This window comes from Lepidochelys olivacea (genome assembly GCF_965140295.1).
Source record: "Lepidochelys olivacea isolate rLepOli2 genome assembly, chromosome: 18".
Classification (NCBI taxonomy): domain Eukaryota; kingdom Metazoa; phylum Chordata; order Testudines; family Cheloniidae; genus Lepidochelys; species Lepidochelys olivacea.
Genome location: NC_140428.1, coordinates 12,963,658 through 12,982,063, shown reverse-complemented (window position 1 = coordinate 12,982,063; position 18,406 = coordinate 12,963,658). Strand labels below are relative to the sequence as shown.

The following is an 18,406-nucleotide window of genomic DNA, read 5'->3' as shown; positions in this document are numbered from 1 at the left end:
GCCCCAGGAACCTTGCTGGGTTAAGAGATAGCCAGCCCTTTCCAGGAGTGCAGGGCTCAGATCGGGACAGAAGGAGATGCTGGGTGGTGACTTTAAGCGGCACAGGCTGAGTTAATTAGTGTGGGGACCAGAGGGAACCCCAGGGTCTGTATGTAGCCGGCAGCCTGGAGGATGAATCCTCTTTGTGTTTATCACAGGCCCTCCTGTGCCCAGGGTGCTAAACTCTCCTCCCAACAGCTGCCCAGCTCAGGGGTGTCACTCACGAGACCCACCCCATCCCAGGCGCACAGGAGCCTGGCATACAGGAGAAAGCCCCTGTATCAGACCAGTCATCAGCGTGGCTTTAACTCCTTGGCTGGTCCTTCAAAACCTGCCGTGACTTGCCAGGTGCAACCTGCAGCAGGAGCAGGAGGGCGTGCCCTCTCCCTGTGTGGGCCAGGGGCTCGCCCCTGCTGCTAGCCAATATGCAGGGGGGTGGGACTGGTGCTCGGGGTGAGAACTCTCAAACTCAGCTCACTGCCAGGGTGCGAGATCCTGGCTGTGCCTTGCCTCACTGCCACGGGGGAGGAGGGGGCCTGGGGGTGCAGGACAGCCGGGAGAGACCTCCTGTGTCAGGGAGTGTATTCGGATCGGACCTGCAGCACTAGCCTCCCACATTCTTTATTCCTGCACAGATTGGGGTGCTGGCACCTGGATCAAAGAGATGGGATGGGAGGAGCCTGTGGAGCTGGGCTGTCCCATGTTAACCGGGTGGGCCTGAACGCCACCCCCAAGCTCCCTGCTGGGGCTCTTCTTAGGCCTGGGTTCATCTGTCCCTGGATTAAAGGCATTTCCAGCCCTAGGACTGGTCTGGGGCCCAAAGGCAGGTAGCAAAAGATGGATCCACAGAACCAAAGGGGGCTCACTGCCCAGCCTGCTTCCCAGATCCAGTCCGCCCCACGGATCCACCCTGAACTTGCCCCGATCCAGGGACCCGCCCTTAACTGCACCACTGCAGGTAACGCGGAGGGGGCGCTCGGCTGGGATAAGCAGGGACCTGTGAAGAAGAAATGGGGTCTGCAGCAACCTTCAGCAACTGCCCTGGGTGGGAGCCGAAATGCAGGAGCTTGTTGGAAAAGCGGGGCCCAAGCTGGGTCACGTGTGGGGGGTGCAACAGGGTTTAGGGACTCTCTGGGGTGCAGGGCGTGGATTGCCTGATCTGTTTGGTCCTCCTGCAATCCAGCCCCACCAAGGGGCCATCCGGTTAGCTCTGAGGGTACATCAACACTGTGATAAAACGCAGCCACAGGTCTCGCGGCCCGGATCAGCTGTCTCGGGCGGCAGGGCTATAAACCTGCAGTGTAGACGGTCAGGCGCGGCCTGGTGCCTGGCCTCAGAGACCCCTGAGCCTGGGCGTCTACGCTGCAACTGTACAGCCCTGTGAGCTGGTGTCAGCTGACCCGGGCCAGCCGCGGGACTTTGAGTGCCACGTAGCCCTATCCTGAGACGTCGAGGCAGGGAGCACGCCCATGCCGCGGGCAGAGCCCAGCTCTTTCCGCTGCAAACCCCCCTCCCCAGAAGCCAGCTGGTGGGTAGCAGGAGCTGCAGGTGCTTTGGGAGGAGCAGAGGCCCTGCTGTTCCTCATGCCCACCTGGCGGGGCTGGCAAGGGGGCGTGTTTCTTTAAGGGAAGCTGGAGCAGGGTGGTCTGGCCAGTGCTGCTTTATAGAGGGAGGGAGGGCATGGAGCCAGCTGTGCTGCCCTGGGAGAATAACCATAAAGAGATTCCCCCCCGCCCATCCCAGCAGTGAGTTATAGCGGGGTGGGCTGGGGGACTGCAGCCCGTCCCACGCAGCCTGGGGCCCCTCGGTGTCCAGGCTACAGCCCTGGCACCGAGACCTCAGGCTTGGCGCTCCTCCCCCTGGCTGCCCCTGGCTCTCACAGATCTGAGAAGGGAGAGTCGGGCCCCTTCCCCTGCCTGAACCCTAGGTTCCTTACAGCACGAGTCCGGAGCCCATGGGGTGCATGCGCCTCTGGCCAGCCCGATGCCCTCCACTGCTTGCTCAGAGATCCCTGATGCTAACACATTCCTGGCTGGCTGATTCACCGGGGCTTGGCAGGGCCCAGATGGGCTGGGTAATTGCTTCCGTTCAGGCCTGGGCCGCTCGCCCTTTGATTTCACTGCCTCTGTCATGCGGCTGCTGGGTTATTTATTTTTCTTTTCTTCTTTCCTTCCTCTTTTCAAATCCATCTGATCCCTTGGCAGGTTCCAGCCTCCGCCCCTGTGCTAATGGGGACAAGAGGCTCCGGCCCCGGCATGTCTGAACATGTCTTATGAGGGTTTGGCTGGCTGAGGACAGGGGGTGGCCATGGCAGATCCCATCACTGGCCAGTCAAGGACAACAGTGGCCACTGCCTGAGGCTACCTGTCTGTAATGTGCCTATACAATGGTGCAGTGCTCCAGCTGGTGGGGTTAGGGGTGTATTTCTTTCCTGACCCCTGTGCCATGATCTGCCTTGTTGTCATTACCTTCACTTTGCATGGCTCCAGTTTTCACTTGTGGTTGCAAAATAGACTCGTCCTCTCAAAGACTCCCAACCACAATGTTTGCCTTGATGAGAAAAAAAGATGGCCTTGTGGTGAAAGCCCTGGGCTGAGACTCAGGAGGACTGGCTTCTGGTCCCGGCTTTTCCACAGGCTCCCTGGGTGATCTTAGGCAAGTCGTTTACTCCTTCTGAGCCTCAGTTTCCCCACTTTAGAATGAGGGTAATCACTCTCCCCCAATCACACTCAGGGGGTTATGCGGGTAAATCTGTTGGTAATGAATTAAGAAGTACTTGGAGTGATGAGGCTGCGGAAATGCTTAGAAATCCTGCAGCTGTGAGTTACACAGGTTGGCAGTACGGTGTGTGAAGATGGGAGGGTTTTGTGGTTACAGCAATGCTTTTAGGAGCCAGAGCTAGGAAAATGAGGGTTACCCCCTCCCCACCCCAGTCTTTCTTCCAGGCACAGATATCACCAAGCAAGGCCTAGCTCCTGGGGCTGATTCTGCTCTCACTCCCAGCGGAGTAAAGCAGGAAGGCAATGGGGTTACAGTGCTGCAAGTCAGGGAATAAGCAAGAGCAGAACAAGTGAGGTGAGGCTTCCTCCAGCAATCCTAGCCCAGCACATGTGCTGAGACCCAGAGAATGGAGACAGACACCCTCCACCCCCACCCCGTTCCAAGCCCCCTCGGAGGCAACAGGGTTGGTTTGCAAGCTGCAGCGTAATGTTAATGAATGGTTTGCAGTCTTGGCAGCTGCGAGCAGCCACTGGATCCAAACCGGCATCTGGAAGAGATTTCGTTCCCCCAGCGCCGTGGCTCCTTTTCACACAGTGGAAAAAAAACTGGAGAATGGGAACGCTAAAGAGGAAAACCCTGGAGGCGACAGGGATCATGCCTGTTTGGGGTGAAGGACCAGCGAGTTGGGGTGGGCGTGCAGCAGGAAGGGCTGAATTGGATGCTGCCAGCACAGGAGTTAGCAGAGCAAAGGGGCATCCTGCCTGCTATCCTGTCTCCGAAGCCGCATGCTTCCGAGAAAGGCATCAGACCTGCTACTGCAGTGATGGGGGAGGAAATTCCTGCCTGACCTTTGCTGAGCTGGTGCCCTGAAGCATGAGGGCTGGTAGCCTCGTAATTCTTATACCAGCTAGCGCAGATTCATCTCTGGCATAACACCATCATCTTCACTGGGGTTATGCCAGGGATGATTTGGCCCTATTGTCTAACCCGACCTGGCTTCCTCTTAGCCGTGAACAGAGCTGGGCCAGCCTGACCTTTGCCGAAACTTCCCTCCTGCACCTTTGGATTCTCTGCCCTTTCCTCTCCGGCTGCCGCCCTGTTCCTAAATAAAAAGCCTCTAGCTCGTTAGTCAGCTGCTCAGATAATGGGAATGAGGGCAAATAAAAAAGCAGCCCTGAGATAAGCGTGAGATAAGGGTGCTGGTGTCTCCACCCTGATGGTGACTGCCCAGCACTGGGGCCATGATGCTGCTGCAGCCCCTGCAGCTTTGGGGACCCAGCCTAAAGGCGCGGGGGAGAGTAGAGGCCAAGGCCATAGGAGGCAGGTGCCTGCGTTGAGAGGTTACTCCTGGGCAGAGCTGTCCTGCTCCGGCTCTGCGCTGAGCTGCAGGGCCACCCAGATTTCGTATTGCCCCACTCTGGGGAACAGCCACCATTGGCTCCTCGGCGTAGCCAAAGCCGGGAGCCAACACTTGTCGGGGCAAGGGCTGAGCTGAGCCATGGGGCTGGGCCCTTTATGGTCCCTTGTGGTGCCCGCAGGAGGCGCGAGAGGTTTGTTTAAAACAAAGGTTGCCGGAGCTTTGAGGGGGTGTGGCTGCTGGATCTTTAACAAAGAGGGGTTTTCTCCCCGCTGCACGGCAGGTGCTGGCGTTAAATAGGCGTGAATGAAACCAGCCTCTGGCCTTGCACCCTTGCTCACACCCATGCAAAGTGCTACGCCACTGTGCGAGAGTGGAGGGTTCTGATCTGGGGGGGTTTCTCCCTCGGCTGGGCTCGGTGAATGCGCCAGACATCTGGTTGTCTGTCGGTGAGATGAGGTGCCTGCGGCTGGGTTGTATATTCCCCCTCCCCTGGTCTAACCATGTTTGTTTGCTTTCCCTTTCAGTTGTCCTGCTGGATTTTGCCAAAGCCCACGGGGAGCTTGGCTGGCTGACCCATCCCTATGGGAAGGGGGTAAGTCTGAATCCCTAGCGCTAGGCGGGAGCTCTCGGGGGCGGGGGGGAGGGGCTCACTCCCTAGATCCGCTCCTGATTCACCCTGAGGTTAGTGAGAGGAGAATCCGCTTCGACGTCTGTTGGGAGGCAGAGGACACAGGAGGTGTCCATGCCTCGATTGGTGACCAGACCCTCTGGGAGTAGCAGCCAGGGCTTAGGGAATTCTTTGCCTTTCCTTTCTGGATCCTGCCCACCCTCAATTAAGTTTAAATCCAGAGTAACCACTCTAGTGTAAACGACAGCAGAATCTGGCCCAGCAATGCTGGCTAGTGATGGGTGGGGAGTTTTTCAAACTCAGCCCTCTCCTCGAGAGGGAGTGCCCAACTCTGCCATTGGGCGTGATGTGAATTGGGTGGGCTGTACAGGGTATGTTTGCTTTAAACATAACATGGGCCCAGGGCCAAAGCACAAGTTGGAGAGCGGGGCGGTTTGTCCTTCCATAAGCAGGTTCGGTTTATTGTCCGAAGATGGGGGTTGTGATCTCGTCCGTGATCTCAGGGGGCCTGGGGAGAAGGCTGGGCAGCCCTGGGGCTTTGGGTGGTGGCTTTAAGGGCTCACCGCAGTCACTGCTTTATTGCAGCCCCTTTTTAAAGTTATCAGGTCAGTTCAAACCAATCCGTGCGTGACTCTGGCCCTTTGAGAGCCCCTTTGCTGTGATGAGCTCAAAGCACTTTTCAGTCGGGATTAACCTCCCCGCCCCCACCCCACTTACGCTGGTGAGGTAGGTCACTGTGATTGTCCCCTTGTACAGATTGGGAAACTGAGGCACAGGGAGGGGAAGAGATGTGCTCACATCTTGAGCCAGTGGAAAAGTCAGGAATTAAATCCTGGTCCCCTGGCTCCTGGTCCCCCCGGCTCTAACCAGACTCGGTTCCCTGGCTCCTGGTCTTCCCCGCCCCAAGTTCTAACCAGACCCAGGTCCCCTGGCTTCTGTCCCTCCACTCTAACCAGCCTCAGGACCCCTGACTCCTGGGCCCCCTGCTCTAACTGCTAGACTTTCCCCTTGAATGCTGTGGCTGGAGGCTGTAATAGAGCTGGGCTGTATCGGCGTATTTGGAGAAAATCGGCTCATCACTGCCTGCTGGGAGGGGCCACGTCTGGATTCCTCCCCCTCCCCACCGAGACTTTCAGGAACTGCCTCTTCCCTGTTCTCCGGCACCCTGGCTCGGGGACTGCCCCTGCGGGAGGCGGTGGTAACCTCCCGGGGGAGGCTCTTGGTCAGAAAAGCAGGACGGGGATGGGAAGGAACCTGAATTCTTGGCCCTAGAGGGGGTAGAGCTGTGCTGGGGGCCTCAGGAAAGAGCTGGGCCCTGCCCGCCGGGAGCTGTCCTGTGGGGCAGCGCATGTCCCGATGCAGGGAAGGGCACGGGGGGCATTTCTCCCAGCAAGGAGCCCAAGATCAGGCTCTGGAAGGAAGGCATGGCCTTGCTTGGCAGGTCTCTGTGGTGGGGTCTTTGGAAGCAACGTAGGCTAGAGATCAGGTAGGGTCTTATTGCTGCTCGGGGTGGAGGGCGGGGCACTGCACTTACTGACTAAGACCAGACCCCCAGTGGGAGTTAGGCATCTATGAGGATCTGGGCTTGAGTGCACACAGGCAGACCAACCCTGGACCGCCCCAATGCCTTCACCCCCCATCCATTGACCCCTCCTCTATACGGCCCCAGGTCGCACATCCTGGGCCAGGCGCTGAGCTCCAGCCATCCAGCGTGCCACCACCGATGCTAGAGAGACTGCTGTGGATTTCCCTGAGGTCATTGGGATCAGAGCCTGCCCCCTCCCCCGTTTCCTTGATCAGGGAGCAGAGATCAAGGTGGGGGGGTTATACTCTGGGGGCCCCCGTGGCCACCCCATTACAGGGGGGATGCGGCGCATGAGGGGCTAAGCACCAGCTGCAGGGTATCAGCAGAGCTGTGTGGGGAGGCTCAAGGCCAGACTAGCAGGGGCAAGTCTGCAGTGGGGCTGCAGGAGTGAGCGGCTTCGGCACAACGGGGTGTGCGGCACCTAGGGCCAGTATTCAGGTCGGTGCACTGGGGACGGGCCGGAGGGCGGCTGGAGCTCTCAACACACTCTGAACATTCAGTCTTGGGGGACTCTCTCCTGCGGCCCTGCCGGACTGCCAGGAAACATTCCAGCCCCTGGCTCCCCAGGGGGAGCCACATGGGGTGGGCAGGGGGCGAGGAGGCCAGGGGGTTGCTGGGTGGGATCAGATGTCCCTTGTTTGCAGCAGTGCGGAGACCCCCAGGGTGGCTGCCCTTTCCTCTTCCTCCCCCAACCCCAACCCGAGCAGCTATTTGTTTTGGTCTTTCGTGGCAGGTTTCCTATCTCCTGCCCTCCGGTGGGCCATGTCAGGAGGTTAATTGGCCAGTGTGTTCTGCCCTCCGCCCGCCCGCAGGACTGTGCTGACAAGTTAATCCCCTGGGTTTGCTAAACCTCGGTTATTTCCAAGAGCCAGGTGGAACCCGGCTGGCTCCAGCCGCAGCCCCAGCCCCGCCTCCGCCCTAGCCATGCTGACAGCCTGATCTCGCTCCCGGTGGAAAGATACTCACTGATGTCAAGGAGCGCTGGGGTCAGAGTGTCTTTGGCTGGCCAGGCTTCCCAGGAATGGGATGAGATTTAATTTAATTTCCAGCATCTGGAATAATTTGGGAGCAGCGCCCCCCCGTGGACGGGGTGAGAACTGGTCGACAGCACTGGCTCCAGCAGGGAGTGGGCAGCTTGGTCCGAGCTCTGTGTTTGCACTTTGCGGGCTTGTATTGGGCACCCAGAATCAGAGGCCCCTTAATAATGTGGGGCCTGAACCACCACAAGCCTCAGTTTCTCCATCTGTAAAACCAAGGTTGGTCTCTTGACCTGACGAGCGCACCGGAGGGTCGAGGGTCAATATCCATCCATGGACAATGGCAGGGTGTCTGTAGGAGGACAGGCAATAGGCAGCGGAGGGGGCGGGCTTGGGGCGAGCATGCTGAGACCGGGTGTAATTGCAGGGCAGTATTGGGATCAAACCGCCCGGGGCTGCCTTCAGTTGCAGGGCGGAGCCGAGGTAGGGTTCACCAGGTCCCAGCTCCCCGCTTCAGGGCATGAGCCAACCTCCAGCTGAGGGGGTCAGGAAGAAACTTAACCAGGGGCCCTGCAGGGTTTCTTGCACCTTCTTCCGACCATCCGATAGAGGAGCTGGGCTCGCAGTGCCTAGGCTCCAGCCCATTTTGCTCTCATGTAACCCCTCGTCTCCCCCGGGCAGTGGGACCTCCTCCAGAACGTCATGAATGAATCCCTCATCTACATCTACTCAGTCTGCAACGTGATGGAAGGCGACCAGGACAACTGGCTGCGGACCAACTGGATCTACCGCAGCGAGGCTGAGCGCATCTTCATCGAGCTGAAGTTCACGGTGCGGGACTGCAACAGCTTCCCGGGTGGGGCCAGCTCCTGCAAGGAGACCTTCAACCTGTACTACGCCGAGTCGGATGTGGACTATGGCACCAACTTCCAGAAGCGCCAGTTCAGGAAGATCGCCACCATTGCGCCCGATGAGATCACCGTGCGTGACGACTTCGCCTCCCGCAACGTCAAGCTCAACATGGAGGTGCGCTCAGTGGGGCCTCTGAGCCGCAAGGGCTTTTACCTGGCCTTCCAGGACATCGGGGCCTGCGTGGCCCTGCTCTCCGTCCGCATCTACTACAAGAAGTGCCCCAGCGTGCTGCAGAACATGGCGCTTTTCCCCGAGACCATCGCCGGCGCCGACTCGCAGGCGCTGGCCAAGGTCAGGGGCACGTGTGTGGAGGACGCGGTGGCCAGCGAGGAGCCCAGCATGCATTGCAACTCGGATGGGGAATGGCTGGTGCCCATCGGGCAGTGCCTGTGCCGGGCGGGCTACGAGAAAGTGGAGGAGAGCTGCAAAGGTAAGGGCGCCCGGACGGGGGTGCACGTGGGGGGGAGTGGGGGGGGAAGATCTCGTGTGTACGAGGCTGCTGGGGCTGGGGCAGCACGGGCAGGGGCTGTGCAGAACTCCCCAGGCGATACCAGTGTTATTGTGGGCTCCCACACTCAGCTCTGCTGGTGCCCCCCAGTCCCGATCTGCACCCTCCACCCCCACCCCGCTTACTATTCTCAATCCGGCTATTCCAGCCCTGAGCGCCCTCTTAGCCCCCAGATCTAGTGATGCCTCTCAGTCCTGACCCCCAGCCCTGGGCCTGGGCACACACAGAACTGACAATCAACCTCAACCCTGACCTGTGGCCACGTGATATCTCAGCCCTGGGCTCCCAACACAGCTCGGCTGATGGCCCTGAACCCTGCCCCGCAGCCCCCCTGCTCTCCCAGCCCTGGGCAAATGCTTCTATTTCCATTCATTCTCTTCTCTGCCCTGCTCCCCCTTGGGGGCGCCCCACTGGGCCGGATCTCAAGGCTGTTTCCCTGCTCCGGGAGGGGCACCAGCAAACCGGAGAGCAGAGATCTGAGCCTCCCCGATAAAACCCTCCTAAACAATAGGCATCAGTGTTGGGAGCGGTGGGGGAGGGGGCAGGGGGTCCGGCCATGGAGCAGATGCCTGTGCTGGCCTTGCAGCTCCCTCATGACATGAGTGGTGAGGAATGCAGTGGGAGAGGAGCCGGCAGGATAAACCTCGGCAATGCAAAAAGTGGTGCTGGGGGGTGGGGGGGAACTCAGACCTTGGCAGGGTGGAATCGACCATCTTAACTCCCTCCCACACATACTTGCTGTCGACCCTCGACAGCTCGGGGGGAGTCCGGGGTCATGCAGGTCAAGGAGCAGGGAAGGGTTTGATTTATGGGGATTAGCTGCAAACAAAGCAGTCACGAGTCCTGGGACAGTGGGGTGGGGGTGGGGGTGGGGGATGGAGCCGTTCTGCGGCGGGAGGGGGCTGAAAACCCAGGCCATGTCCCGCCTGGTGCTGGGGCTGTTCTTCCTAGCCCAGCACGTCCCCCAGAGACACCCCCTGGGTGTCTATTGGCCCTGAGTGTCTTTTTGCCACACACCCCCCCTCCCCCCGACAAGCCCAGCATGGGCAGCAGCCCGGCATGCCCCTGCCCCAGTGCCCCCCGGAGGGATCCCTGTAGGAGAGACTCCACGGCCCGTTCAGTCCTCAGCTGCCCAGCTGCTGTCAGCTCCTTGCCTTGGGCCTGAGAAATATCGGCCGCCAGGTGTGGAAGAGGAGCGGAGAACGGAGCCCTGCTCTGCCCTGGTGTCTGTGGGGGCCTGAGCCGCATCTGGGCTCTGGATTGGCCCCCCTCCCTGGATCAGGGCCTCGCTGGCCCCACAGGAGGGCAGTTAAGGTGCCAGGGGTGAGCCATGTCACGTCTGACAGCTGCTGTGATCCAGCTGTTCCCCTCCCCTTGGGCTGCCTGTGCCCTCGCTCCAGCACCACTGCCCGGCTCTGCGGCTCAACCCCCTGGATGGTGGGGCTCATGGGCCGTGCAGGGCCTACGCCCTCTCCGCCTGCTGTGGCCGCCCGGCTCCCTCCGGCCCAGCTGGGTGGAGGATGGTGCTAAGCCCCCACATGGCCCAAGAGCCCCCTGGCCAGGCAGGGGGAGCTGGGATGGGGGGGAAGGGAGCTGCCCCTCCCACCACAAATTGCTGAGCCCGGGGGGCTGCTAAAGGCCGTCCCGTCTTAGTACGGCCTCGGCCAGCTCTGCAGCCGACAGGAGCCTCTTGACCTCAAACCACAGGCTCCTGGGGTTCCATTTTCTCCCTAATTTCCCTTGTGCAAAGTGGGAGCTTGACAGGTCAATGCATCAGGCTCCCTCTGACACCTGCCTTGGGTCACAAGTGACTCGAGTTTGTTGGTCTCAGCCCTACTCTTGGAGGGGAAGGTGTGCTCGGGGACCTTCAGGGACAGGCCCAGGACTGTTGGAGCAGGGGTGGGGCGGGGGCGTGGGTTGGCATTGTCCTTACAGTCCCTGAGCCCAGTTAAGCTATGAATCCCTCTGTGTCTGGAGAACTGCACCCAAGGAGAGGCCAGGTGTGACTGGGGGTCTGGGGATCGGGGTGGGGGGTGTTTATGGATCTTGCTGCCTGCCTCAGAGACAAGAGGTCTCTGGCAATTACCAAGGAGGTTGAGTGGCAGCTATAAATTGCCCCAGCCTTGCGACCCTGGCGCTGGGATGGCCTGTGAGACACCAATCTGCCTTTTCCAGGGGCTCCAGGGAAGCAGCAATAAATTGGGAAGTGCCTTTCCCCAGGTGCACTGTCTCCTGGCCGGGTTCCCCGGCTGCTGGGAGCAGGTGGGCTGGGATCAAGGCCTTGGGGTGCGGGGTGTGGCGTCTCTCTGGAGATTCAGCTCTTTCAGATGTTTGCCCCCGAGTCAGGAACAGAGGATTGCGTCTCTGCTTCGTACACAGGAGAATCCTAGGGCTACAATAGCAGTGGAGGGCTCAGCGGGATTGAGGGGGGCTCACAGAGCTGTGGATGGGGAGCTCAGGGCTGGTATAGCAGGTGGCTACGGGTCAGGATTGAGGGGCGCTGGCAGAACTGCCCACATGGGGCCCAGGCGTGGAATGGCAGAGTTGTGGGTGGGGAGCCCAGGGCTGGGATAGCTGGGGGCTGCGGGTCAGGATTGAAGGGTGCTGGCAGGGCTATGTGGGGAGCTCAAGGCTGGGATAGCTGGGGGCTGCGGGTCGGGATTGAGGGATGCTGGCAGGGAGCCCAAACTTGGAATGGCAGAGTTGTGTGGGGAAGCTTGTCCCACCCCTGCCTGGGCCATGCCTGGCTTAGTCCAGGGTTGTCCCAAGCCCAGTCCAACCATGTCACGGGCTGGTCAGCCGCCCCTGAGTTGTGGGGACTCTGCCCTGGAGAAGGGCATGGAGGGTCGGTCCCTGCGCTGGCCACCTAGCAGGGCCTGGGTCATAGACCCCCGAACTTAAAGGGAGCTTTGTGCCAACTCAGACCCTGCCTGGTGCTGAGCCAGCCATGGCTGCTGTCAGTGGGAGTGGAGGGCGCTGGGCCACAGTATTACCCTGGGATCCTCACGATGGACCTGGGCGCCCCCACAGCCAGCCTTGGACCGGCGAGTCCAGGGGAGAAAGCAGCCGGATAAGGGGTGATGGAAAGCAGCAAGCTGGGGTTCACCCCCACCCCAAGTTTACCTGGGAGGGCACTGTGAGCAGAGGGGCCTTCACAACCCACACACAGAATAGGCCGTGACGGGGGCACCATCTGCTGCCAGCCCCCGCTCCCTGCAGAGCTCAGCCTTCCCCGGGGGTGGAGAGGAAGGGAATGAAACAAACAGGAGATAAAGGGTTGGGGGCTAGGGAGGGAGTGGGAGGGGCCTCCTCCATTTTGTTGGGGTCAGGAATGTGATGGGAGATAATCCATGGGTTTGCATAAAGCTTCCGTTCAGTGCCGGATCTCCAGCCAGATAAGAAGCCTTCCAGCACCGTGGGCGCTCTGTGAACCGATCCCATCGCCTGATGCCGGCGGTTTTTGCGCCTTCCTCCCACCCCGGCTGGATACGTCCCGGCATTAGCGGGGCCTGGGCTCTGGCGTTGCAGGGGAAGATAGAGGGGAACCCAGCTGTGCCAGCAGCCCCTACCTGGCCTTTTCAAACCATGATCTGCTCCCTGCACTTCGCTGTTTGCCAGCGGGCCGTGATGGAGTTGGGGTCAGGGCCAACCTGGCCAGCTCGGTCTCCGGTGGACACAGCTCCACTCCAGAGTGCAGGGAAATCCGCTTGGTAAGCCTGGCCCCTTGGGGGATGGCAGCTCCCTCCTGAAATGCACAGCCTGGTGCTGCAAGGGGCAGGCTGGAATCAGCTGGCAAGGCCCTGGATTCCAGGGGGGCGCGAGCGGTGCAGCCATGTGCGTGCGTCTGAGTGACCCCATCTCACCCTGTGCCCCCTTCGCTCAAGCTGTAGGGCCCAGGTGCAGCCCCCCACCCCCAGGGTGCCAGTCTCGGGGGGCAGCCCTGTGTTGCCACAGGAGCACTAGGCTTGGCCCAGGATGGGGGGTGGGGGAGAAGTTCTGCCCCCTCCCCATTGAGCCCACTTCTTTTAGAAGCACAGATCACCCCGGTGTGTAGCCATTGAGGAGGGGATCAGGGGGCAAAGGTGGATCTCAGAGGGCCTGTACTGTCCCCCCTTTCCCAAGCCAACAACCAAAGGGAAAGGGTTGTTCATACAGACTCCGCTCCCTCTCCTCAGCCCGTAGAGGGCTCTCCGGCCCCTCCCCGGTACTGCGGAGGTCACCCCAGAACTGCAGGCCGTGTACCCCCTTTCCTCAAGGCCAGGCTTGACCGTGGCGTAGGCCCAGTGGGTCACCATGGTGACCGCATCCTTGCTGCCGTCCAGTCCCCTCTGCCTCCAGCTGGTACATGGTGGGCTTCCTGGGGTGGGGTGGGCCAGACCCCCCAGGGGAGCTTTCCTCAGCCAAGGACCAAACCACCCCATGCTGACATTAGGCAGGACTCTGCTCCCTTCCACTCCTCCTCATTCTTTCTTCATCAGCTGCTCAAAGGGATATGCATAGTGCCCCCTTTCCATTCCTGGGCACGCTGAGAGAAGCTTTAGGGCAGGACCCTGTGGTGCTCCCCCCAGCAATGCACCCTCATTCATCCTGGCCCCCACCCCTCCCCCCTTGGTAGCCAGCTGCACAGCGAGACCCAGCGGAGAGTGCCCGGGCGCCAAAGCACGTGTGCGGAGTGTAGTTGCACAAGCATTCCCCGGGGCATGTCCCGTGCCAGCCGGCCTGGCTTGCCGGTGCCACCCACTCGAGCCCCCGACCCTTTGGCATTGACAGATGTCTTCCCTCCTCTCCTGGGCAGCTCGGTGCCTGCTTCCCCCTCCCCCATGTTCTTGTTTGTCAGCCACACTCCATCCGTCTTCCTCTCATGCCTTACTTGTGTTTTCCCCTCCCTCCCCCCAGCCCATCCGCCACCCCCATCCTCCTGGGAAAACAAGACTTGCTAAGGGTTTGCACCCCCTCCCCAGTGCAGACACTAGCTCTATGCTGGCTGAATGGAGGCATTGTGTCTGCAGGAGTGTGTATGTGTGTGTGTTGGGGGTGGGGGGTATAGGGACCCCGCCTGTTGATGTTCTCCCTCATTAAGTCAGACAGTCCTTTGGGACTGTGACCCATGCGGGCTGACGCCTCCCTTTGTCCCAGGCAGGCCCTGCTCTTCCTGCTGTCTCTGGCGGTGAGTCAGACGTGCTTAATTGACAGGCCCCGCAGTGGGTGTCCTTGGTCTTTTGGGGGTCCTCTGCCAGCTGCGGCGGAGCGAGTCCTGACCACGAGGCCCAGACGTGGCTCACAGAAATCCAGCACCCAGAGCGCGGCTGCCCCTTCATTTGAGCCCAGTGGTGCAGCCTGCAGAGACTCGAGGCCACAGCGTGCAGGGCAGGATGGCTGCCCACTGGTGCAGCTCCGCTGGTATCACAGGGGAGCACGGCACGGCACGCCCTGGGCTGCCCCTTTGTTTGGTGCCAGGTGGAGCATTGCATGCTGGGACCCATAGTGTCTATGGGCCACCCCTCTGTAGGAACAATGGCAACTGGGTTCACTAGCACCTTGCCTGGGAGCCCAGGAGGCCTTCAGATGCGCAGAGCTTGGGTGACAGGGACGTAACCGTTCCACACTCCTCTCCCCCCCCACCCCCCCAACCAGCTCACAGCAGTTACCTGGGGCTCTGGGACCTGAGGAAGGCTACAGTGTTATGGGGGCTACCCCAAAGGTTGGGTAGGACAGGCCCCAGCTGCTGTGGGACCATGAACCCTCAAGGAGCCTCAGTTCCTGGAGGCCCTCCATGGAAGCTCAACGGGGGGTCGTTTCTGGCATTGCGTGGCAAGTGTGAGGCCTGTCTGCGTGCTTTGCGCCCGTCACTGTCTGTCTGATTCTGCCCCCATGCCTGTAGGAGCTGAGCGCCTGCGGAGTGCCCTGGGGGCAGGGAGGGAGGGACTGGCCAGTCGGTGCCACTGGCAGGGCTGCACATCCTGGCAGTGGCTCCCAACCCAACTGGCTTCCTCGCCCTCAGGGCAGGCCAGCGAGCACCTTGCTCCCCTGGCCACTTGCCACGTGCCTGTGAGCTGCCCCTGTGATCTCTCCCTGGTCGGATGGAGGCGCTTCCTGCCAAAGATGGGGGGCGGGGATGGAAAATGGAATTTGCCCTTTGTGCAGAGAGATTCTCTGAGCTCCCGGAGCAGTGCTGGAGCCTACTGGCCTCTGTGAAAGGGAGCCCAGTGAGCAGGAAACAAAGGAGTTTATCTCGGGGAAATAAACACAGATATTCTTAGCCTCTCCTCCTGCTGCCAGAGTCCCACCCCCCCTCCATGAAAGCTTCACCCCCACCTTCCGTCTAGGGGATACAAAGAGGAGTCCATACCCTGTGCAGCTCACAGGGGTCTGAGTGAGTCAGACCCTGCATTCTGCATCTATCTATCTATCTATCTATCTATCTATCTATCTATCTATCTATCTATCTATCTATCTCCTATGGTGGAATCTCCCTCCTTTGAAGTTTTTAAGGTCAGGCTTGACAAAGCCCTGGCTGGGATGATTTAGTTGGGGATTGGTCCTGCTTTGAGCAGGGGTGGGACTAGATGACCTCCTGAAGTCCCTTCCAACCCTGAGATTCTATGATTCTATCTATCCCCATACACTCTATCTATCTATCTATCTATCTATCTATCTATCTATCTATCTATCTATCTATCTATCTATCGAATCTCAGCCATCATCAGTGTTTAATAGTTGGAAGTTAATTCCTATAAGTCTAATTGCTCCAGAGAGGCCCAGGGTCCCTCCTGCCCCCTCCCCGTCCTGCCCTGCTCTGGGGAAGGAAGGCAGCCTCTGGGCACCAGTGAAATCCTGACAGGTTTACTGCCCTATTGTTTCAAGGTGCAGCCAAAGCCACACAGCGGGGCAAGGGGAGACCACACATGAAATAGGCAGCCTCGCTTTGGGAGAAGTGTTGTTTTTTTCTTTAATGGCCGGGAAAAGAGGCAGTCGGGAGGGGAAACTTTCCTAACATTAGGGCTGGAGAGGTACTTAGCTGCTGTGGGGGAAGGGGTTTGTGAACATCTACAACACCCCTTCGCATAACCCCCCACCACTGCGGGCACAGCACCGCTGGGCTGGCCTGCAGGCCCCTTGTTTGCTTAGCTGCCTGCAGATGGGCTCTGGGGCCAGGGCCGTCAGAGCATTTGGTCGAGATCTTTGTGCTTTTATTAAAGAAACACGACAACCGAGAGGGGGGATCAGTGCCCAGCATCACTGCCCCGGGCAGAGTGGAGGAAAGGGCCTTCCTGAAAAGCCACGCCGTGTGGCTTCCGAAACCGCTTCCTCTTTGGATTGCTGGAGGAAGCAACCCTCACAGCCTGGGGCGGGGTGAAGAGGCGGAAATTGGGTTCCTGTGGAAAACCCAGATCGGATGGGGAATGAGTCAGGCTTCCCCCCACCCCTGCTACTCTCTTTGTTCAAAGATACCAAAGAAAAGAAACTAACTGAGTCTGCAAACAATCCCAACCCAACCATTGGGGCGGGGGCGGGGGGCGTTTGTGTGTGGGGTAACTTAGCCTTTTGTTGTCCCATGGGGCCCCCATCACCTTGAGATAGGGCCTTGTCTACACAGTTCTTGTGGCACTTCAACTCCGGTCTAGGTCTAGTTACAGCGGGACCACCCCCTTGTGTGCAGGCCATAATGGTAGAAAGGTGCCGTAGACTGGTATAGCTGGAGGGATGGGGAAAAGGCACACCCGTATAAGGCACCTCTGTGCTGGTACAACTGTGTGCACACTGGGGGTTATACTGGTGTAACCACACTGGTAAAAAGTTGCCCCTCTAACTGGCAGGGTTAAAGCGGGATAAAATCAGCATGTGGATGAGGACTGTGTTACCTCCCAAAACCGAGTGAAAATTAATTTGAGGGTCCGTATCTGCCCCTGATTCCCCCTGGCCAATTTCTGTGGTTTGTCAGCCACATTCTCCTGCATTTACACACGGTTTTCTCATCCCTGTTGCTGCGGAACCCCCCCCCCCAGTGTTGGTGGGAGCCATAGGCTTGTTCTCTGTAGCGCCGTTATGATTGGTTGGCATTACGGTCAAGACCCCAAGCAGACAGTGGGGGCCCGTTATGATAGGTGCTGTACAAACTGCCCCGCCCCAAAGAGCTGACAGCCTAAGCGTTGTCCTCTTGTTGCATGTATCTGGATCCGTTCCTACTCTGGGGGCTGCTCTCTGGAGAGCGGGAGTCCTCACGTCAGTCAGCGGCTGCTCATTCAGGTGGGGGCCCTGAGCAGTCCCCCTCCTGGGGTTGGCTGCAAGCCTGGAGGGGGGAAGTTTGAAGTGCCAGGTTGGGGGAGGAATGTACTGTTCTTGGATTGGAAACGTGCGTGTGTCTGTTGGCCTGTCCCATTAATAATACCGGAGGAGAGGCTGGGCAGGCACGGAGGGGAAATCTCCCCCATCTGCCTTCGGTGAGCCGGGACTGATGGGAGCAGGAGTTGAGGCTGCAGAGCTGCCCCGATCTCTGCGGCAAAGGGGAGATCTGCGTCTGGATGGAGGAGGTTAACACCGAAAGCTAAACCTACCCCAGGCCTCGGAAAGTCCAGCCCTGTCCCCACACCCCGGCTGGTCTCCACGCTTACATTGTGGCTCTCAGTTACTTTTAGAAAGGAAGCCCCCAATCCTGCCCCTCCTGGAAACATCCACCCCATCAACGTGCCTTGGGGGGCCAGCGTTGGAGGCTGTGCATACCCACGGTAGTGCCCCACACTGCCTCCTTCCCGCTAACTGCAACGCCACCTCCCAGCATCCTGGTTGTTAGGCCGTCCGAGGAGCTATCCCCGGGCTCTGCAGACCCACTGGTCACCGTCTCCTTTTGCAGTCCTTCCCATGTTTCCTCCATCACTTTGCATCTCCTGCTTTCTCCTGGATCCCAGGGGGTCAGGCTGTGCTCCGGGGAGGCTCCACGAGAGCAGGATGCGTTGCCCAGTGCACATTCAGGGCTGTGAATGGTTGTTACCCCCATGAGTGTCCGCATTGCCTAACCTGTGCCTTGCTCTCCCCTCGCAGCCTGCCCTGCTGGGTTCTTCAAGCCGGACATCTCTGGTGATGCCTGCTCCAAGTGTCCCCCGCACACACTCTCCTCTCCTGAAGGTTCCACCGAGTGCCCATGTGAGGAAGGCTATTTCCGGGCAGTAGAGGATCCAGTGTCTTTTCCCTGCACCCGTGAGTATGAGACCTTGCTGTGGTGACAAACCTCTGCTATTATCACCCGCGTTCCCATCCCAGCTGCCCCTGGGACAGGTCAGAGCCTGCTCCATTTTCCCGACCTGTAATAGTAACCCTCAGCTCATCTAGACCTGTACTGACCCCTAAGGATCTCAGGGCGTTTTGTGAGTATTTGTGCTTTCAGCGTGGGAGGTAAGTAAGGGCTCCTCCATGTTTTATAAGTGGAGAAACTGAGGCACAGAGCAGTCAGGTGACTTGCCCATTGTCACACAGTGAGCCAGTGGCAGAGCTGGGACTAGAACCCAGGAGTCCTGCCTCCCAGTCCCCAGCTCTGAGAACCAGACCGCCCTGCAACTCTTTCCAGTAGCCCACGTAAAGCTCCTCCCCCTCATCCTTATGAGGCTGTGAATCGTCAGGCTGGCTATGAGACAGCCCAGTCTAGACCCTTAGATCACCTCAGCCCAGTGAGCACCACCCC

The 18,406-nt window shown here is 59.5% G+C and overlaps 1 protein-coding gene across 1 annotated transcript in view; it reads left to right on the top strand.

Annotated features, from left to right (window-relative positions):
* The window catches only part of EPHA2 (EPH receptor A2), a 37,358-nt gene that overhangs the window by 4,566 nt on the left and 14,386 nt on the right, over positions 1-18,406 (top strand). The window contains exons 2-4 of the mRNA XM_084651535.1: positions 4,645-4,712; positions 7,992-8,652; positions 17,770-17,925. Coding sequence (XP_084507661.1) covers positions 4,645-4,712; positions 7,992-8,652; positions 17,770-17,925 — 885 coding nt within the window. The remainder of the gene's footprint in view (positions 1-4,644; positions 4,713-7,991; positions 8,653-17,769; positions 17,926-18,406) is intronic.